Source organism: Ascaphus truei, chromosome 14 (assembly GCF_040206685.1).
Source record: "Ascaphus truei isolate aAscTru1 chromosome 14, aAscTru1.hap1, whole genome shotgun sequence".
Classification (NCBI taxonomy): Eukaryota; Metazoa; Chordata; class Amphibia; order Anura; family Ascaphidae; genus Ascaphus; species Ascaphus truei.
Window position 1 is genome coordinate 20,733,010 of NC_134496.1, and position 22,210 is coordinate 20,755,219.

The following is a 22,210-nucleotide window of genomic DNA, read 5'->3' on the forward strand; positions in this document are numbered from 1 at the left end:
ACAGTACATGCATCGATAAGTGGGAAAAAGGTAGTGCTTCACTTTAAGTACATTTTCGCTTTACATACATGCTCCGGTCCCATTGCGTACGTTAATGTGGAGTATGCCTGTATTAAGAACCCTTCTTTATTACATGTATTCTGCTTCCCCGCTTAGGCTGCGCTTATAGTGCCGGTGACAGCGACGTTGTGTCAAAACAAATGCATTGCCGCTGTCGACGACTTGGTCGCGATCGCTGGAAGTCATCTCAATTTGATTTTTCCAGCACCCGCAGCCTGACGTTGCTGGCACTATAAGCGGAGCATTAGGTCGCACTTATAGTGCAGTCGATGGCGACAAGACGGGTGACGTCACCACAGGCGAAAGTTATATTTTGCTGGATTGCGGTGGCGCGTGTTTCCTGGCATTTGATTGGTTCAGGGGCTGTCACATGAGGCGACAGTCCTTGAAAAATCAAATATTGCTGGCTACCAGTTTTTGCGACGTCGTTCCGTCGCATTGTCGCGTTGCGCTTACTATAAGCGCACGCGGCGGTGGCAATGCATTTGCTTTCGGACGACGTCGCGTCGCCGCCACTATAAGCGCGGCATTACAGAGCAAACTCGCAATGGGGCTTCTGTCCTGGTAGCCACCTTGGAGACCCACATAGTATCACAAAGCTTTTGTTCATTGTCCGTGCGCTGGTTTTGTCAATAAAGTTTATTGACGCTGTGAGGAGAAGAGAAGGAGAGCTTTGTTTAACCTTAATGCGCATGCGCGTTAACAGCCTGTAGCTTCGCTTAGTGACGCCTCCTGGGAGGATTTGATTTGTTCTCCGGTGACGACACCGCCTAAACCACGCCCACTGATTTTCCCCGTCACTGGCCCTGCCCCGGGCTTTGGTTCCTTACTCATGGCACATGCGCGGGAAATTGCTGTACCAACGTCATTTCCGGCAGGTTTCAGACCCGTTGCCCCGGTGACCGAGAGAGCCGGCTGTGGTGCGCGGAAATACGTCATCTCGCGAGGGGGAACCGGAGTCAGGGACAAAGTCGGTCTGAGATGGCAGCGAGAGGCCGGTCCTACAGAGGTGAGACCCGGGGGATGTGTGGGGGAGGGGTATATTGTGGTGTGGGGGGTAATTTGAGGGATGGGTTATATAGTGGTGTGGAGGTATAATTTGATCTGCACCACTCGTGGTATAAATAGTGCTGGGGGAGGGGTATATAGTGGTGTGCAGAGGTAATTTGAAGGGAAGGAGTGGCGGAGCATATATAGTGGTGTGGGGGTAACTTGATAATCTACTCGTGGTATAAACAGGGATGGGTATATAGTGGTGTACAGGGGTATTTTTGAGGGGAAAGAGTATATAGTGGTGGGAGAGGGGTATTTAGTTATGTGGGATGTAGTTTGAGGGGGATTGGTATATAGTACTAAGAGGGTGGGTATATAGTGGGGGTGGGCAATTTGAGGGGAAGCAGTATATAGTGGTGGGGGGAATTGGTATATAGTGGTGGGGGAATTGGTATATAGTGGTGTGAGGGGCAATTTTTAGAGGGGTATATATTGGTGTGAAGGGTAATTTGATAATCTGCACCGCCCGTGGTATAAACAGTGCAGGGGGTGGGTATATAGTGTCGTGCAGGGTCATTTTTGAGGGGAAAGAGTATATAGTGCTGTGGGGGAGACCATTTGAGGGAGAGGGGGGGTAATATGGAGGGATGGGGTATATAGTCGTGGTGGGGGTTAATTTGATAATCTGCACCGCTCGTGGTATAAACACCAACAGGCTTGTCCCATCCGGGATGCTCTGCGGTGCCCTGAAACAGCCAGTTACCCACGGCAACAGGCAGGTGGTTGGACGTTCAATGAAATGAAGGTATTCTAGTCTGATATAGTGATTAAGCCCTGTGTTTGTAGACCATGATAGACGACTAGATGCAGGGTCTGCAGTGAGATGAGAACGCCACAGAGGAGAGTGGTCAGTGTAGGGGCTCAGACAGGTGTGGTATAACGGCTTAGTCGGTATATCAGACAGTCTACGGAGGAATACCTTCATTTCATTGTGCGTCCAACCACCTGTCTGTTGCTGTTGGTTACTGGCTGGTTCAGGGCACTACAGAGTATCCCGGAGGGGATTACCTAAATGTTAATACCCCGAGTGGTGCAGATTATCAACAAGGATTTACAGACATTGCGATTTGGCTGAAGGGTTCGTACTCAGGTGAGGCAACTTCACAACCATGACACAGGCTGTTGTAATACTAGCAGTTCCCTGATGGCAGAAAAGGGTGGTGTTGACATTTTTGAGAGCTTATAATTGGAACTGGAAAACAGCAACCGTGTATAAGCTCCAAGAGCAAACGTGCATATGTAGTAAATGCCAAGCAGGGCAAAATGATTAATAAACGGAGTTGACACCGGTAAATGAGGGTGAAAGGCTGGTTAAGAAAGCACGTTACACGGGTGCAGCAAGAGAGGGCTAATATAATAAGGAACTAAGATACTCACTCAGTCCCAAGCCCTGGCCAGGCCAGGCCCGGTGTGGAGTCCACGCGACTCACAAAGGGTCACCAGTGTAGCTCCAGTCCTGACGCTGTGCTTGTGAAAGCGTCTCCCTCTGTTTGGTCTGCAGCTGCTTCCGCATCCGGTGGTGGACGCTGATCCTCACACGTAACAGCAAAGAAGGGGCAGGATCCGGGTCCAGCCGCTCCAAAAAAAAGGATTAGAACTCACCAGCAAAGAGGTTAAAACATGTTACTTTATTAAACTACATAAAAATCAAAAAACGAACAGCACAGAAACTCTCCCACGCGTTTCACGCCCACTGCGCCATAGTGGGCGTGAAACGCGTGGGAGAGTTTCTGTGCTGTTCGTTTTTTGATTTTTATGTAGTTTAATAAAGTAACATGTTTTAACCTCTTTGCTGGTGAGTTCTAATCCTTTTTTTTGGAGCGGCTGGACCCGGATCCTTCCCCTTCTTTGCTGAGCTTATAATTGGAGCCCTATTAATTTTTGAGCCATTATACGGAAAGCCGTGTATCCCCATGCTAAGTGATTATCCCTGGCAATGTAAAGGGGGTTAAGGCTGCACTCCACAAATAAGATAAGACATACAGTTTACCGGTGCTGCTGGTTCAAGGAAGTACCTGCCAGGCAAAATCCAAAGTATACTCAGGAAAAAAGGATCCAGCGCTCCACGGTTTTCTAAATAAAGAAATTTATTGTGCCACACAACGTTTCGACCAATAGGTCTTTCTCAAGTGACTAGGCATACACCAAATGAGGATCTACCCAGTATATATATATTCTAACATTAACAAAACAGGTGAAAACATGTAAAAAATCACCCCAGCCGTCCCCAATCCGTCTCCCCTGATCAGTCCTATCTTCATACAGTGCCACAACAGTTCGTGAGAGTCTTCTTCCGGTTTCTTGATCTTCTTCCGGTTTTTGCATTTCGGTGACGTCATCATCCTCTTCTGCGCATGCGCCATCAGCGCTTGCGTTCCAGCGTCATCTTCCTCTATCTGTCGGCCAGTTCTGACGTCTGCCATCGTGTTTGGATTGGTTCTCCTATCCTCGTGATCCTTTGGGGGCTGCTCACTCATCTTGTGAGTTGCTGGCCTTCCCTCTCTCTGCATTGTGGTTTAGGAAATCCTCCTGCGTCCTCCGTCGTCATGGTTCCTTTGTTGTCATCCTGGTCTTCGGCTCTCCTCCTGTGAATGTGGGCTATTCTTCCATGTCTCTCAGTGTGCAATATCAGTCCTTTAATATGCATAGAAAAAATTCATTATATGTGATCAGGGGTGACGTTCTATAATGTGAACCAGTGTAAAAGTAGTAAGTGCAAAAATCAACATATAACTTTTGGAATGCTTGTCAATTTGTGCTGAAGCTTACTCACATTTAAGGCATTAACACCAACAGCAGCCATGCCACCTGAGAAACATTTCTATCTCCTTTTAAGAAAACAGTTGAATGATATGTAATCGTTTAACCCTTTAGGATGAACTGTATCTAAAGTGTATGTCCAGTATGTCTCTCGCTGTAGTAGAAGTGTATTAATATCAATGCCTGTTGCTTTTCTTTTTATGTGCTCTATCTCCATTAAACGAAGGGATGAGACTGGATGTTTGTGGTCTATACAGTGGTCAATAAAAACAGTGTTTTCTGATTTATTATTGATCCTGCTTTTATGTTCAATGAATCTGGTCTTCAGACTCCTGTTTGTCTTACCCACATATAAAAGACCACAGGGGCATTTAATAATATATACAACTTGTGTGGTAGTGCAGGTGATGCGTTTGTTAATTTTAAATTTTGCACCACTTCTTGGGTGACAAAATACATCGCCTGTCATTAAGCTATTGCATACCGAGCAATTAAAACACTTATAGCAGCCTGATTTTGGATCACTAAGAAAGTGTGAACCTACGTAATGTACCTTTTTCTGCTTTTATCAGAATATCCTTGATATTTTCACCTCTTTGATAGGCAAATCTAGGTGTTTCCTTACATATTTGGCCTAATGTCAGATCTGTTTGAAGAATCTTCTAGTCACTTGAGAAAGACCTATTGGTCGAAACGTTGTGTGGCACAATACATTTCTTTATTTAGAAAACCGTGGAGCGCTGGATCCTTTTTTCCTAAGTGATTATCCCTAGCAGTGATCAGCCATTAAGTAGGTGCTGTCTGGTTATTCCTGCACATTTAAGTCAGGTTTGTAATTTATCACTGCACTTCCCTAAATGTCTCACTTTTTAATATTATTCTTAGTGATGTATGTTTAATATTTATTTCAGAAAGTTAAGTTGTACTACCTGTTTGCTGTGCTCCCCTCAAAATGTCTTTCCTTTGGTGGAACCTCCTTTTTTTTGCTCTTTGGTTCATTTAGCACGAAGTTCTCAGTGCTGCACCCTATTATCAGTGTAATGTATCTATCACATGCATATAGGATCTAGTTTAGTTGACCTGTGAGTTGATTGTTTTCTTGTCTCTGTTTTGCGAAGTATGAAAGATGTAGAACTACTTAAAGTATTACCATACAGGAGTGCTCTTTTGTACTGCACATGAACCAGCACAAACATGCATAAAAACTAGAGCAAAAAAGGAAATAAATACAAAATATTGCAAAAACAGAATATTTATAGATGGAACCAACTTTACGATCAACATGGGAGCTGCAGGGCAGTAAACCTTGTGTCAACATTCACATAGTGGCAACGCATGGCACTCTGCCGTCAAGTTAAATATGCCTATAACCTATGTTATCTTTAACGGTTCATACAATGTCTTTGTATATAATGTATAACCCTGTTCACTTAATGTAGCCATGTACTGTTATCATACTTACTGATAAGGTTTATGCCTCTGGAATAGATACCGTGATAAATTAATCTGGTTTACGTTTCTCCCCTTCCCCCGCCCCAGGTTGGGATTCTGGATGCCGTTGACATGTCACAGAGATAAAGGGTGTTTGTGATGTCACGGGGGGGGGGGTGCTGGTGATCTCTGGGGGTCTGAGAATGAGACACAAGATGGGAAGTAGTGTAAGGTGATGGGAGGGGGGGGGGGTGTCAGCATGTCCTAATGTTATCTATATTTTCAGAGCATGACGACAGGTTCAGCGGTGGGTTTTCCATGAAGAGGAGGAAGGGACGGGATTCGTTCCGGGACAAGATGTACAGCGAGGGGTCCCACAAGTATCGGAACCAGGGGGGCCACGGACCCAATCCCCGCTCCCGGCTGGAAGATGACGGAGATGTAGCCATGAGTGAAGCCCACAACTCATTCCGACCACGATAGTGAGTGGGCTGCCGTGCTCTGTGGGGGAGAGGGGCAGCGTGGTGGGGGAGGAGGGGGAACAGTTTGATTTATCTTTGATCCTCTTCCACCATTCCTTCCACCTCTTCTTTCTCCTTTCACCTCTTCTTTCTCCTTCCTCTTCTTTCTCCTTCCTCTTCTTTCTTAGCACTCCGTATGGCCGTGGGGGAGCAAGGAGGAGAGACGAAGGACCAGGGAAGGACAGGGGAAACTTCCCCGGTGGTCCGCGCAGGGACACACCCCCCCAGGACAAAACCGAAGCCAGTGACGACAGAAAGACCTGGTTCAAGGTCACGGTAAGCGGGGCAGGGGTCACCATTGAGGCAGGATAATAAGGTTTGTAATCTGCTTTGAATAGCCCATGCTGAAAGTCTATTTTATTCATTTTATTTCCTTGCGAGTCTCTCTCTTGCTTCCTCCAGGAAGCTGCTTAAAATTCTTATCAGTGACCCTCTTACCCTGAGCTCCTCTGATGCCCAAATAAGTCACTAATGTATGTATATTTAGATACGGGAGCAATGTACGCAGCACTTTACAAAATAGACAATACATTGCAGGGAATTATATTACAATAAGTGTAACGAACCGAGTCAGACACAAGGAAATCCCTGCCCCGGAGAGCTTACTATCTTAATGACATGTTAGGAGACCGCAGGTGAGGGAATAAGTGCAGTTGATGACAGCTTGGACACAATTGTTGGTACGAATGGGGGATCGACAGTAGCCATGGGTCCAGGCTATTGAAATGCTTCTTTCAGAAGGTGTTTTTTCAGGTTCGATTTTAGTTGTGTGGAGAAAGGGTGCTTGGCACCCGTAGTGTGAGGGGGGTTTCTTGTCTAGGGGCAGTGAGGGAAAATGGTTTAATGTGATAGGAGCAGTAGAGATGCAAGGGGAGACAACCATTTTATAAGCAGAACAAAGGAGGTGAGCATTGGGCGTATCGAGAAATCAAAGCGGATATGTAGGGGAGAGCCTTGTAAGATAAGGAGAACTTTGTAGGTGGGGGATTTAATGAGGAGATGAGATGTTCTGAGAAGTGTAAGGCTTTGGTCCCGCTGCGTCCGGCGGCGCGTCCGGCGGCGCGTGCGGCCCCGCGGCAGCGGACCACCAGCCCCTTTCCTCTAGTGTGGAGGTCCCCGCTGGCTCCTTACTACTTGGCTGACTGCGTGCTGTGACGCGTCAGCCGGCCGATGCTGCAAGCTCCTAGTGATTTGCAGCTCTGACGCGTCACGTGGTGCGGCAGTCAGCCAATGAGGGAAGGAGCTACGGATGGGAGGCGGCTTGGGAGGGGAGCAGGGAAGGAGCTGCAGGGGAAAAGTTTCTGTCTGTATGTCTGCCTGTCACCACGATCTAAGACCTGCCAAAGTTTTGCCCCGCTCCGGCACCCTACAAACCGCATATCGTGGTCTGTGCCTGTCAGCGCGCCGCTTGTCTGCAGTGCGGGCGCACTGACTGAGGGAGCGGGGCCTTAGCCTAAGGATTCTAGCTGCAGAAATGTGGTTAGATTGCAAATAAACTGGCGAGACAGTGAGGGCAGTTCTAATAACCCAGAGAGGAGAGGATAAGGGCATCAGAGTTTAAGCAGTAGGGTGACTGAGTAAAGGGCGGATCTTGGTAATACTACAGAGGAAGATTTGACGAGTATTAGTCAGAGCATGAATGTGAGTGGAGAAGTAGTCAAACGCCACACTTTTAACTTCATTTGGTAACATGGTGATTGCTTACTGTGATGGGAAAAGAGGAATTGGGCCAGGTTTAGGAGGAAATATGAGGCGTTCTGTTTTAGACTTGAGGCAGCAGAGCGCCATCCAGGAGGATATGGCCACAAGGCAATCTTAGGCTTGTTAGGCTTTGGTCTGCTGTGTCCGGCGGCCGCGAGCCATCAGCCTCTTTCCTCCAGTCTGGAGGTCCCCGCTAGCTCCTTCTGACGTGGCTGACTGCGTGCTGTGACGCGTCAGCTGGCCGGTGCTGCAAGCTCCTTGTGATTTGCAGCTCTGACGCGTCACGTGGTGCGGCAGTCAGACAATGAGGGGAGGGAGGAGAGCAGGGAAGGAGCTGCGGGGGAAAGTGTGGTGTGTGGTGGATGAACGGACCCTCCGCTCAAACCACAACCCCCCGCTCCAGCTCTCTACAGAACGCAGGTAGCGGTCAATTGCCTCTCAGCGCGACGCCTGCATGCAGTGCGGGCGCGCTGACCGAGGCAGCGGGACCTTAGCCTTAGGACTGTATAGCATGTGTGAGGTTAGGGGGAGTATAGATATATCTACCTAGAGGTTGATACCTAAACTGTAAAGGAGTTGATGAGGCCACCAAGTGCTAGGGAGGAGCCAGAACCGAGCCCCGAGTTACCACAGACAGATTAACCAGGGACAATAACACATTGGCTAGAGAGAGAGCGAAAAGGAGGTGTGAGAAATGCCAGGCTAACGCCATGCTTCTGAATGAGAAGTCGGCAGAGAGAAGACATTTTTTTTGCTTCAGTCTCTTGCTACTTTAGAGAATGCAGTCTCTAAGTTGAGTAAGGCAGGGGAGCGCAATCTTTTACCCCCTGCGCCCACCTGCCGGTTGTCCCCGTCTCCTTGCGCCCCCCCTCCTTACCGTGACAGTCATTCCTTAAGGTTGGAGAAAAAGAGATTTCACCAGCAACAAAGGAAAGGTTCTTTACAGTAAGGGCAGTTACAATGCGGGATTCATTACCCATGGAGACTGTGATCTTTTTAGAAAGGTATACAGGGATATACCATATAAGTAACATGGGAAGGATGTTGATCCAGGGAGTAATCTGATTGCCAGTATTTGGACTCCGGAAGGAATTTGTTTCCCCTTATGAGACATCACTAGATAATGTGTCCACAAGGGTTTTTGTTTGCCTTCCTCTGGATCAATATACTGCGAGTACAAATATAGGATAAAGTATCTGTCGCCTAAATTTAGCATAGGTTGAACCTGATGGACGCGTCTCTCTCCTTTTTTTTTTTTTTTCCAACCTTCACCCTTTCAATGTCGCCAGTTGGTTGTATTTGTCACTAATAGAAAAGGGAAATTGTGCGGAGGTTGTTAGTACTACTGCTTACTTCCTCTCTCAACGCAGATTCCGCATGGGAACAAATATGACGAGGGCTGGCTGCTCGGCCATCTGCAAGGTGCCTGTAGCGTGCCATTCACGCCCTTGGAGGTATGAGCTTTTTGCCCTCCCACGTTTTGCCCCACCCTCGTTTTGCCCCACCCTCGTTTCACCCCACCCCTTTTTCTTTCTCACTCCCTCTCACCCCAGTATCACTGTGATCACTCTCGGGTTCACTTCTATGTGGAGGACGCAGCCACTGCCAAAGCGCTGAAGCACATGTCCAGGACTTTCACAGATCGAGAGAACTTCAAGGTGAGAAGGGAGGTCCTCCGGCCATCCTAATACTCCCCCTCTCTTCACCTCTGTCCCTCCGCGTCTCCTGCTCTTCCCCCCCCCCCCCCCATGACCCTCTCATCGTTCTGTGTCCCCTCTCTTCTTATACTTTCCTCCCTCTGACTCTCTGCCTTCCTCAGGTCACTATATTAACACGCCCGTCTCCGCCGCCTCCCTCCCTCCAACGGGATATGAAAGATGAAGAAATAGAACATTTCAAGGTACCTGGGAGAGGGCTGCGTGTGTCGCTGCGTGTGTCGCTGCGTGTGTCGCTGCGTGTGTCGCTGCGTGTGTTTTAGGCCTGTCTCTTCCTGTTTTGTGTCTCAGAGCTGCATGCAGAAGAGATATGACGGAGCACAGCAAGTCCTAGATATGAAATCCCTGCGCAGTGACCCAGGTACCTCTCCTCTCCCTTTCTCTCCCATACAGTCCCTCCCCTCCTCTTTCCCCTTGCAGTCCCTCACTTCGCCCCTCTCTCTTTCCCCCTCTGTCACAGACCTGATTGCTAATAAGATAGACCTGGTTCTGAACAGGAGAATTTGTATGCACACCATGCTGCGGATCATCGCAGAGAATGTGCCGGAGGTAACCTTGTTTGAATTTGTATATCGATGTTTATAAATAAGTGTGTTTTACGCAGTGTGTATAGTGTGTTGGTTCCTATGCTCTCGTCTTATTCTGAACTCTTGTCCCCACAGCTGCTGTCCTTGGACATCAGTAATAACAAACTGTACAGACTGGATGACATGACAGAGCTTCACCTCAAAGTCCCCAACCTAAAGATCCTAAACTTGTCCCAGAACCAGGTGAGACCCCCCCCCCTCTCTCTAATCTCCACAACATGTACTTGGCCTCTGTCACAAGCCTGGAGAGCAGCGTTGAAGTGACTGACCTTTTAACCCAGGGGTGGGCGACTCCAGTCCTCAAGGGCCACCAGCAGGTCATGTTTTCAGGATATCCCTGCTTCAGCACGGGGGGGTCCACTGATTGAGCCACCTGTGCTGAAGCAGGGATATCCTGTAAACCTGATCTGTTGGTGGCCTTAAGGACTGGCGTTGTCTGCTTTAGATGGGGTGGGGGGCGGGGAGGTAACCTCTCATAACCCTTCTAGCATAATATCAAGGTAGCCTAGGTAACATCTCCTAACACAGTGCTGCTTCAACCCATTAAACACGCCCCTGTCATTAGGTCACTTTGCCCCTACGTGCGGCTAACCCATTAACCCATGGGTGCTCAAACTTGGGGGCGAGGCGCTTAGAGGCCTGGTGCTCTTCCCCAAAGCATTTAAATGACATGCCGGGGGACTGTGTGAGGCCTCTGTAAGTTCTCTTACCTTGTCTCCGATGGCGCTGCGTCATTTGACGCTGGAGACAAGGTAAGAGTGGGGAGAGCAGGCAGGGGGTGCAGGGGATAAGGTGTGCACGCCCCTGCTTTAACCCATTTAACACGTCGCTGTCATTAGGTCACTTTGTCCCTTTACTCTGTGCAGCTTATGTCTGACCGTGAACTTGACCGGATAAAAGGTCTGAAGCTGGAGGAACTGTGGTTGGATGGAAACCCGTTGTGTGACAACTTCAGAGACCACACCAGCTACATCAGGTCAGTATGGTGGTCTCTCCCTCCCCCAACGTGCGGGGCAGGAAATTCTTATTTCAACAGGACTGGCATGGAAACAGTCAGCGTATAACGTCTGATTTACACACAGTGAGTGGACTGGCAGGAGATTCATACTCACTCAGGCTGGAGGTTCCGGGGGGAAGACAGGATGTGAGTGGGCTCGGAGCATTCCGCTGACCATTATATATTATATATATATATATATATATATATATATATATATATATATATATATATATATATATATATATATATAATCACACACCTTCCCTCCCACATTGTACTGCCCTGTAAAAAATGCTGATTCCATACAAATAAAATCTAATGTACGCCTGTGACGCTGAGCTACATTTAACTAATGAAATCCTCGTCATCAAAGCTATTTATTGAAAGTGTTCCTTTTTTACACCATATTTCCGCCTACGAAGCACACACCTATAGATTCTATATTGGCAACGCACACAAATCGGGGAATGCATACGGCCTCCGAAGGTGGGCAGCATTTGTTCAGAAAGTGTGTGTGTGTGTGTGTGTGTGTGTGTGTGTGTGTGTGTGTGTGTGTGTGTGTGTGTGTGTGTGTGTGTGTGTGTGTGTGTGTGTGTGTGTGTGTGTGTGTGTGTGTGTGTGTGTGTGTGTTTATAGATGTATCTATATTTAACATCCTGTTTGTGTATTTATAATGCGCAGCGCACATGGTTGGTAATCTTGAGCGCGGGGTATACCTTAAGCAGTAAGCAAAAATAGCTAGAAATTCATATTTTTGTAATTGGAAACCTTTTTGCGCAGCTTGGGGTGCTGTTATCTGACAGTCATCTGTTTCCCCAAATTGGGGGGTGGGGCGGGGGAGGGGTCGATGGAAATAAACAAAGTCACCTGTTTTTTCCTTCACATTGCGAGTGTGTGTTCCGCTGAGCCACAGTTGGGGGTGCAGGTATATACAGGGAGGGGCGATCGTTTCGCTGAGCTGCATGTACATCGCCTCAGCCGGGTGTGCGAGTGTCGGCACGACAAGCTGTTATTTAATATTAGGCTCAAATATTGCAGCCCCCTCACCGCAACTTTCATGGGGTTTGAATTACCTGTCGGATGGATCTGCAGGGCGATTTAGATCTGAAGCACAAGGCGCTTATGTCCCTTTTCCATCTCCACTCATTTCTCAGTCATTATTTCCTTCTCTCTCTCCCTCCCTCTTTCTCTCTGCTCGCTCTCCCTCTCTCCTCTCTGCCTCCCCCTCGCTTTCACTCATGGCTGATTTTTATTTCATTTTTCTCCATCTTTAAAGCTCCTTCCTTCACCCTTTCCCCCACACTCCATCCCCCCCCCACCCCAATCCCATACAGCACGGCCTCTCCCAGTCCATCTAATTCTGCAGGCTCTTCCCCTCCCCCACCTTCTCCTCCCGCTTACCGTGGGGGGGTTGTAAGTTACCCACCCCCCCAGCTTTGCAGAAGAAGCATTGTGTTAGATGTTACCTCCACACCCCCCACCCCATCTCCCCGCCAATCACTTTCACGCAGCACCCCCCACCCTGATGATGGAAAGCGGCTGTTTGGTCTATGACGGGTAAGTTCCCCCAAGGGGGGGCAACCTAAGGCAGATCTCAAAACAGCCGCCAGAATGGAGACCGCAGTGGGTGGGGGGCAGAGAGAATAAAGGGCGCCATGCTCTGCCCTCCCCCCCTCCCTCACACACGCACTCACCTCCCCCTATCTTCTCCCTGCCAGGAGGAGGGGGGCCGCAAGACTCTGGGTGTGGGGGAAGGAGTAAAATAAAACCCTGCCGGGGACGGCGCTACGTACAGAAGGGCTCCCGAGGAGGAGTTGTAAGGAGAAAAAGGGGGAGAGCCTACACGGCCCCCCAATAATGTTGCTGGAGCATGAGTATGTATCACGCGGTGATGGGGGAGGTTTCCGGGGAGGAGGGAGTTGCAGCAGCGGCTCTGGCAGCGCTGGGGGAGGCTGTGCTCAGGGTGTCACTGCCCCCCCCCCCCCCAATCTCTCCCCACACCCAATTTCCCATCTCTCTCCTCTGCACCGCACTATCATCTCCTTTCCTCACTCCCTTCTCCTCTTTCAGTTCCAACTGCAAAATCCTCCCTTTCCCCTCCCATGTGGAGGGAAGATTTATACACCAAATCCCAGTGCACTCCATGTCGCCCGATGCTCTTATACAGAGTATGCCGTTCTATACAAGTCTGACACTGATACATTGTAGGGGCATGTAAAATAGGGAATGTTAGGGGGGCTTAAAACCCAGTTTCTGGCCCCCGTCGCGCCTAACCCCCATCGCCCATGTTAGTCTTGGTATTATCTAGCTCAGCTCACTGGCAGGTGAGGAAAACACAGGTGACTATAGTGGGGAGTTGGGGGGGGGGATTCTTTTGAGATGAAGGGGGTGTTCTAAGAGTAATTACTGGGGGGGGGGGCATTGACCCTTTAATGCTGATGTTCAGCCAATGAGGAGAGGGCAGACACTGAGGTTTAGATTGTAAGCTGTGTGGTGCTGGTATTATTGTAACATTCTTCCCAGCCCCTGTTCAGTGCAGCGAAATACATAGCTGCGTGGATGATAATGTTGCCTCCTTGTGGTGTAGGGGAGCAGGGTCACCCTTCATCCTGGGTGCCTTTATAAGAACACTGGCAGCCTGTTCCTTGCAGAGCTTGCTAACTCGTTTGCAGACTTAAAACAGTGTTTCAGGACTGGAACTTCCCCCTCCCACTACTAAGACCAGTACATGGCACACTATGGAGTGGGGGGAGGGATGTTGTCTGCAGGCTCTGACATTGTCTGTGTTCCTGTCTGTTTGTCTGTCCATCCTCCTGCGGATCCCCCTGGACGACAGTGCCGTGCGAGAGAGGTTCCCAAAATTACTGCGACTGGTAAGACTCCATTTCACTGCTCTGTTAATGCATGTTACACACACACACACGTTGGTGTGTTTGTCTGTGTGGTGTTGGTGAGATCGCTGCAGTGCAATTAACTCTCCCCTCCTACTCCCCCTACCTCACAACAATCTTTCCCCCCCCCCCCCTTTCTTTGGTTTTGTCTCTCTCCCCCCAGGATGGACACGATCTTCCTCCCCCGATCACTTTTGATGTGGAAACTCCCACTACACTCCCCCCATGCAAGGTGAGCGCCTGTGTGCGCGCCTGGGGTCTCCTGCGGGCGTGCGCCTGGGGTCTCCTGCGGGCGTGCGCCTGGGGTCTCCTGCGGGCGTGCGCCTGGGGTCTCCTGCGGGCGTGCGCCTGGGGTCTCCTGCGGGCGTGCGCCTGGGGTCTCCTGCGGGCGTGCGCCTGGGGTCTCCTGCGGGCGTGCGCCTGGGGTCTCCTGCGGGCGTGCGCCTGGGGTCTCCTGCGGGCGTGCGCCTGGGGTCTCCTGCGGGCGTGCGCCTGGGGTCTCCTGCGGGCGTGCGCCTGGGGTCTCCTGCGGGCGTGCGCCTGGGGTCTCCTGCGGGCGTGCGCCTGGGGTCTCCTGCGGGCGTGCGTCTGGGGTCTCCTGCGGGCGTGCGCCTAGGCCTGTCTGCCTTTTTCTCATGCCTCCTCTCTCTCTCTCTCAGGGCAGTTACCTGGGAACAGACGACATTAAAGCGTTGGTGCTGCGGTTCCTGCAACAGTGAGTTTACAAACAACCTCTTCTCTGATGCTGTGGGGTCTGTCTCCTTTCGTCCTTCTCTTGCGCCCCCTCACCTTGTCTCCCCCTTCTGTAGGTATTATTCCTATTACGATGCTGAGAACAGGCAGGACCTACTGAATGTTTATCACGATGAAGCCTGCTGCTCCCTCAGCATTCCCTACCTCCCGGGACAGGTCTCCTCCAGGTCAGTGTTACCACTTTCTCTCCCCTCCCCCCGTTCCCAGACCCTAAACCCCCCCCTGTGTCTGACATCTGTGCCCACCCTCCCTTCTGCACAGGAGCAGTCTAGGGGAATATTTTATGGACAGCAGGAATGTGAAAAGGCTCAAAGACCCAAGTAAGTACTGTTTGCATCTGCAGGGGCATAGATGCCCCTCTTGTTCTTTGCCCTCTTGCCTCTTGCCCCCTGCCCTCTTGCCCCCTGCCCTCTTGCCCCCTGCCCTCTGCTCCCTCTCTCTTGCTCTCTGCCTCTGCGCCCCCCCCTCTCTTGCTCTCTGCCTCTGCGCCCCCCCCTCTCTTGCTCTCTGCCTCTGCGCCCCCCCTCTCTTGCTCTCTGCCTCCCTCTCTTGCTCTCTGCCCCCCCTCTCTTGCTCTCTGCCCCCCCTCTCTTGCTCTCTGCCCCCCCCTCTCTTGCTCTCTGCCCCCCCCTCTCTTGCTCTCTGCCCCCCCTCTCTTGCTCTCTGCCTCTGCCCCCCCTCTCTTGCTCTCTGCCTCTGCCCTCTCTTGCTCTCTACCCCCCCTCTCTTGCTCTCTACCCCCCTATCTTGCTCTCTGCCTCTGCCCTCTCTTGCTCTCTACCCCCCTCTCTTGCTCTCTTGCTCTCTTGCTCTCTTGCTCTCTGCCTCTGCCCTCTCTTGCTCTCTGCCCCCTCTCTTGCTCTCTACCCCCCCTCTCTTGCTCTCTACCCCCCCTCTCTTGCTCTCTACCCCCCCTCTCTTGCTCTCTACCCCCCCTCTCTTGCTCTCTGCCTCTGCCCTCTCTTGCTCTCTGCCCCCCCCCTCTCTTGCTCTCTGCCCCCCCTCTCTTGCTCTCTGCCTCTGCCCCCCCTCTCTCTTGCTCTCTGCCTCTGCCCCCCCTCTCTCTTGCTCTCTGCCTCTGCCCCCCCTTCTCTTGCTCTCTGCCTCTGCCCCCCCCTCTCTGCCTCTGCCCCCCCCTCTCTGCCTCTGCCCCCCCCTCTCTTGCTCTCTGCCTCTGCCCCCCCTCTCTGGCTCTCTGCCCCCCCCTCTCTGGCTCTCTGCCCCCCCCTCTCTGGCTCTCTGCCCCCCCCCCCTTTCTTGCTCTCTGCCCCCCCCCCCCCCCTTTCTTGCTCTCTGCCCCCCCTCTCTTGCTCTCTGCCCCCCCCTCTCGCTCTCTGCGTCGGCGCCCCCTCTCGCTCTCTGCCTCATGCCTTCCCTCCCCCCCCCCCCCCAGATCTGCGTTACAAGTTGCTGAAGTACAAGCGCCTGAACGTGGTGAGCTTTCTGAGCGAGCTTCCCAGGACCCAGCACGACCTCAACTCCTTTGTAGTGGATATCAACGCTCACTCGGTGAGTCTTCTCTCTATCTGCCACACTTACTGAGCCCCCTCCCTCCTAGCGCTGCTTCCCCCCCCTTCCCCCCTCTTAGCGCTTCGCCCCCCTCCCTCCTAGCGCTGCTTCCCCCCCTTCCCCCCTCTTAGCGCTTCGCCCCCCTCCCTCCTAGCGCTGCTTCCCCCCCCTTCCCCCCTCTTAGCGCTTCGCCCCCCTCCCTCCTAGCGCTGCTTCCCCCCCTTTCCCCCTCTTAGCGCTTCGCCCCCCTCCCTCCTAGCGCTGCTTTCCCCATCCCCCTCCCAGCGCTCACGTTCTCTGTTTCTCCCTTACAGAACATGCTGCTTCCCCCCTCCCCCCCCCCCCCGCCCCTCCCACCCCCCGCCCCTCCCAGCGCTCACGTTCTCTGTTCTCCCTTACAGAACATGCTGCTTCCCCCCTCCCCCCCCCCCGCCCCTCCCCCCCCTCCCAGCGCTCACGTTCTCTGTTTCTCCCTTACAGAACATGCTGCTTCGCCCCTCCCCCCCCCCGCCCCTCCCAGCGCTCACGTTCTCTGTTCTCCCTTACAGAACATGCTGCTTCCCCCCTCCCCCCCCCCCGCCCCTCCCCCCCCCTCCCAGCGCTCACGTTCTCTGTTTCTCCCTTACAGAATATGCTGCTTCCCCCCTCCCCCCCCCCCCGCCCCTCCCCCCCCCCCGCCCCTCCCAGCGCTCACGTTCTCTGTTCTCCCTTACAGAACATGCTGCTTCCCCCCCCCCCCGCCCCTCCCCCCCCCCTCCCAGCGCTCACGTTCTCTGTTTCTCCCTTACAGAACATGCTGCTTCCCCCCCCTCCCAGCGCTCACGTTCTCTGTTGTCCCTTACAGAACATGCTGCTTCCCCCCCCCCCTCCCAGCGCTCACGTTCTCTGTTCTCCCTTACAGAACATGCTTCCCCCCCCCCCCCCCCTCCCAGCGCTCACGTTCTCTGTTGTCCCTTACAGAACATGCTTACCCCCCCCCCCCCTCCCAGCGCTCACGTTCTCTGTTCTCCCTTACAGAACATGCTTACCCCCCCCCCCCCTCCCAGCGCTCACGTTCTCTGTTCTCCCTTACAGAACATGCTGCTTCCCCCCCCCCCCTCCCAGCGCTCACGTTCTCTGTTCTCCCTTACAGAACATGCTTCCCCCCCCCCCCTCCCAGCGCTCACGTTCTCTGTTGTCCCTTACAGAACATGCTTACCCCCCCCCCCCTCCCAGCGCTCACGTTCTCTGTTCTCCCTTACAGAACATGCTGCTTCCCCCCCCCCCCCCTCCCAGCGCTCACGTTCTCTGTTCTCCCTTACAGAACATGCTTCCCCCCCCCCCCCCCTCCCAGCGCTCACGTTCTCTATTCTCCCTTACAGAACATGCTTCCCCCCCCCACTCCCAGCGCTCACGTTCTCTGTTGTCCCTTACAGAACATGCTTCCCCCCCCCCCCCTCCCAGCGCTCACGTTCTCTGTTCTCCCTTACAGAACATGCTTACCCCCCCCCCCCCCTCCCAGCGCTCACGTTCTCTGTTCTCCCTTACAGAACATGCTGCTTCCCCCCCCCCGCCCCTCCCAGCGCTCACGTTCTCTGTTCTCCCTTACAGAACATGCTGCTTCCCCCCCCGCCCCTCCCCCCCCCCCTCCCAGCGCTCACGTTCTCTGTTCTCCCTTACAGAACATGCTGCTTCCCCCCCCGCCCCTCCCCCCCCCCCCCTCCCAGCGCTCACGTTCTCTGTTCTCCCTTACAGAACATGCTGCTTTCCCCCCCCCGCCCCTCCCCCCCCCCCCCCCCCCTCCCAGCGCTCACGTTCTCTGTTCTCCCTTACAGAACATGCTTCCCCCCCCCCCTCCCAGCGCTCACGTTCTCTGTTCTCCCTTACAGAACATGCTTCCCCCCCCCCCCCCCCCTCCCAGCGCTCACGTTCTCTGTTCTCCCTTACAGAACATGCTGCTTTGCTTTGTGGTGGATGGAATCTTTAAAGAAGGTGCGTGACCCTCCCTACCATTATAACCTCTGATGTTAGATACAGATATCTATATCCCATGTTCTAACCGCTCTCCCCTTTCTGTCACCCTTAGCTGAGGGACCATCCAATGACTCAGTGCGCGCTTTCTCTCCCGGGTGTTCATAGCCGTACCAGCCAGCGATGGAGGGTGAGACGCACATCTTTCTTTAGGCTGTGTATATGACACACACACACACACCGTATGTATCTTTATTTATATAGCATTTTTCCAAAAATAGAGGAAGGCGTGTTATCACCCCCTCTAGCTAGAAGCCCATTAGTGGATGCACTCCGGGACTATTAAAATATAACATTTATTGGGTATAATCTAAAAAAGTCTACACACAAAAAATATATATAACGAATATGTGTAAACATACTAGCAAACTACGATTGGCCAAGGGTTGCCGTGACAACCATAGACACTATAAAGAGTAGGTCCCGCCTCATCTGTCACTCATCCGCCCCTGACAAAGCTCCGTTCAGGAGGGAAACGCGTAGGGCGTTAGACGCAGTGACGTCATCTGGGAGGAGACAGGCAGCTGTGTATCGTTGGTAATTATATCCCCCACGAGGCAGCTACAAGCTTGCTGTGTGCTGTGTGCTGTTTGACACTCTGTGCTTTCAGAGACTCTAATCCTGTCAGGCACCGCGTGTGCATTCTCTGTATTTATCCTGCTGCTGGCTTATCAGTGCCATACTGTTGCTGATTATACCTTATCTGACAATGCGTTATGTACTCTTCCATGCTGTATTTTACGGAGGACATCACATCTGGTCATCCCTTGATTATAAGATTACATCATTGGGACTTGAACTTTTTTCATCTGGACACCCAGGACTATTAACCTAATTGGACATATTAGGCGCCGGTATCGCTTTCCTTTTTGTCTCTGTATCTCTGATTGTACGATCAGTGTTCGACCAGGCTGCCTTAGACCCCATAGGGGTTGCTCTAATTTAGAGTTTATTTATCATCAGTACCCCATTAGCGCTATTCTACATCACCCCTTTTTTTCTTCTAGAGAGAGGGTGATAACACACCTTCCTCTTTAATTTTGGAAAAATACTTCATTCAGCTCATCAGGTGCACCCAAATCCAGTCTAGGCATTTGTGGGCGAAACTCATATTCACACATCATAGAATTATTTGTTGGTGAGCAGTATATCCTTTCTTTGTTTTTATTTATACAGCGCCTACAGTGTACCCTGCACTTTATAAAATAGACAATCACAGGGAATTATAATGCAATAAATCTGACAATAGGAGAAGAAAACCCTGCCCCGGAGAGCTTACAATCTAAGTGCTATGTTGGGAGTTCCACAGGTAAGGTGCAGGGAGGGGAAAGGCTTGAAGGCGAGAGAGAGCAGTAAAGGGAAAAGTGGTGGAAATTAGACAGACAATTATGGGAAGAGCACAGGAGAGGAGCAGGGGCATAGCGAGAGATCAGTGCTGATATGTAGGGAGGAGCAGATGAGGGGAGATCCGTGAAGGTAAGCAGGAACACTTTGTAGGGGATCCAAAAGTTGATGGGAAGCCAGGAGAGGGATTTAAGGAGGAGATGAGCAGAGACGGTTTTGGGAGAGAGTGAAATTATTCTGTCAGCAGAGTATTAGGTGGATTGCAAAGGAGAAAGTTTTGAGGCAGGAAGGCCTATTAGCAGTGTGTTACAGTAATGCAGACGGGCGAGGAGAGGGGCATGCATTAGAGTTTTTGCAGTTCTGTGACAGAGGGAAGGGTGGATCTTGACAATATTATGGAAGAACAAGCGATTCATGTCACTCCTAGGCAATGTGCTTTGACAACAGGATAGATGGTAGTACCGTATACTGTGAAAGAAGAAAGGGATATTGGTTTAGGTGGAAATAGTCCGTTTTAGCCATATTAAGATTATTTTGGCGGAGCACCATCCACGAGATTACAGCCAGGGGGGCAATCTGAGACTTGTGACTGGATTACGGAAGTGAGTGTTGGGATATATATATATATATATATATATATATATATATATATATATATATATATATATATATATATATATATATATATATATATATATATATATATATATATATATATATATATATACTGCTTATCTGCATCAAGATGATACCTGAGGCCCAACGAGTTGATGAAGTCACCAAGTGATATGCGAGAGTGAGAAAAGGAGAGGTCCCAGAACAGAGCTCTGAGGTAAAACAGACAGATCAACAGGAGACAAAGACATGGTGGCAACAGGGACAGAGAATGTGCGATGGGAGAGGTGTGACGAGAACCAGGATAGAGCTTTGTTGTGGCTACCAAGGGAGTTTAGAATATGGAGAAGTGATCAAAAGCAGCAGAGATCCCGTAGGATTAGTAGGGAAAAGTGACCATGGGATTTTGCTTCATGTCGATCATTGGCTACTTTAGTGAGCACAGTCTGAGTGAGCTGTACGAAAGCCAGATTGTAAAGGGTCCAGGAGGACATGGGATTAAAGTTAATCATACTGGAGAACATGAGATGTTCTAGTAGTTTGGAGACAGAAGAGATACATGGTGGTAGTTAGTAAGGCATGTATGGTCTAGGGTGTTTTTGAGAATAGGTGTGACCACCGCATGAATAAAGGGGGGCGGGACCGAGCCAGAGGAGGGAGGAATTGAAAATGTGGGGTCTAAGACAGGAGTAAGAGTTTGGATAAGGTGTGAGGGGATGGGATCGAGAGGGCATGTGGTAGAGGGAGAAGAGAAAATCGGCTAAAAAACGTCCAACTCTGTAACAGGAGAAAACGAGTAGAGTGGATGGAGGAATGAGGTTTAGGTGGGAGAGGAGGGGGGAAGAAACAGAAGGCATCGATTTGTCAAGCATTCACCATGCCTTTTAAAGTGGTCGGCAAAGGCTTGTGAAGGTGGGATGGGAAGTGGCAGGAGAAGGTCTTTGAGTACAGAGAAAAGACAGTGCGGATTGGATTTGTGAGTGTTGATGAATGAGGAAAAGTTGTGTTGTTTGGCTTTGGAGAGAGCAGTGTTAAAACAGGACAAAAGAAATAAGTGCATAAACTAAGCCCGAGTGTGAGATTTCTCCAGAGGCGTTCAGAGGAGCGAGTCGAAGGGAGGCTGTTTGTGCATGTAGTCACGGGCCCGTGGGCTAGAGGGACGGGTGTGCCGGAGTTGTAGGGGCATATACAGTGGCCAGAAAAAGTTCGTGAACCCCTTAACATTTTCACATATTTCAAACCTAAAATGTTATTAGATCCAAGTCCTAATAATAGACAAAGATAACCTGATCAAACAAATGCCACAAACATGTTACTTTTTCAGCATTTATTTATCCACAAGTGATTAAACATTCAATATCCGCGTGTGAGAAAGTATGCGACCCTTTACATTCAGTACCTGGTGGCACCCCCTTGAGCAGCAATGACTTCAACTGCGCGTGTCCTGTAACCGCCGGTCAGTCTCTCACATCGGGTCTGGGGAATTTTGGCCCATTGCTCCCAACAGAACTGCTTCAACTCAGTGACATTTGAGGGCTTCCTTGCATGGATAGATCACTACAGGTCCTGCCACAATAATTTGATGGGGTTTAGGTCCGGACTTTGACTAGGCCAGTCTAAAACATGGAATTTCTTCTTCTGCAGCCATTCTTTGTAGATTTGCTTGTATGTTTAGGATCATTGTCTTGCTGCATGAACCACTTTCTGTTCAGCTTCAGCTCACGGACGGATGGCCTGACGTTCCCCTCTAGAATCTTCCGATACAATGCAGAATTCATGGTTGTGTTAATGATGGCAAGTCGTCCAAGTCCTGAGGCAGCAAAGCAGCCCCAAACCATTACACACTCGCCCCCATTCTTGACGGTTGGGATGAGTGTTTGCTTTTCGCCAAATAACATTTCTCATTGAGGCTAAAAAGTTCTACCTTTTTGATTTTTGTCCAGAGAACAGTGTTCCCGAAGTCTTGTGGATCAGCTATGTGCTCTTTGGCGAACTTCAGACGGCAGCAATGTTCTTTTTAGAGAGCAGTGGCTTCCTCCTGGCTGTCCTTCCATGAACACCATTCTTGTTCAGTCTTTATCTGATAGTTGAGTCATGAACACTCACATTAGCCAAGGCGAGAGTGTCCTGCAGTTCCTTGGATGTTACTCTGGGGTTCTTTGTGACTTCCTGGAGGATTTGCCAGTTGATTCTTGGAGAGATTTTGGTAGGACGACCGCTCCTGGGTAGAGTGACTGATCTTGTACTCTCCATTTGTAGG

At 50.8% G+C, this 22,210-nt stretch overlaps 1 protein-coding gene across 1 annotated transcript; it reads left to right on the forward strand.

Annotated features, from left to right (window-relative positions):
• Positions 1-443: 443 nt before the first annotated feature.
• Positions 444-18,125, forward strand: LOC142465778 (nuclear RNA export factor 1-like). Its single transcript, XM_075570065.1, is given in 19 exon segments — positions 444-1,069; positions 5,591-5,786; positions 5,954-6,101; positions 8,897-8,980; positions 9,080-9,184; positions 9,346-9,426; positions 9,533-9,602; positions 9,702-9,790; positions 9,904-10,011; positions 10,695-10,804; positions 13,665-13,701; positions 13,883-13,951; positions 14,379-14,434; positions 14,529-14,639; positions 14,734-14,792; positions 15,866-15,981; positions 17,910-17,952; positions 18,047-18,081; positions 18,084-18,125. Coding segments are annotated over 19 exon segments (1,587 nt in total). The 5' UTR covers positions 444-1,041.
• Positions 18,126-22,210: the final 4,085 nt, after the last annotated feature.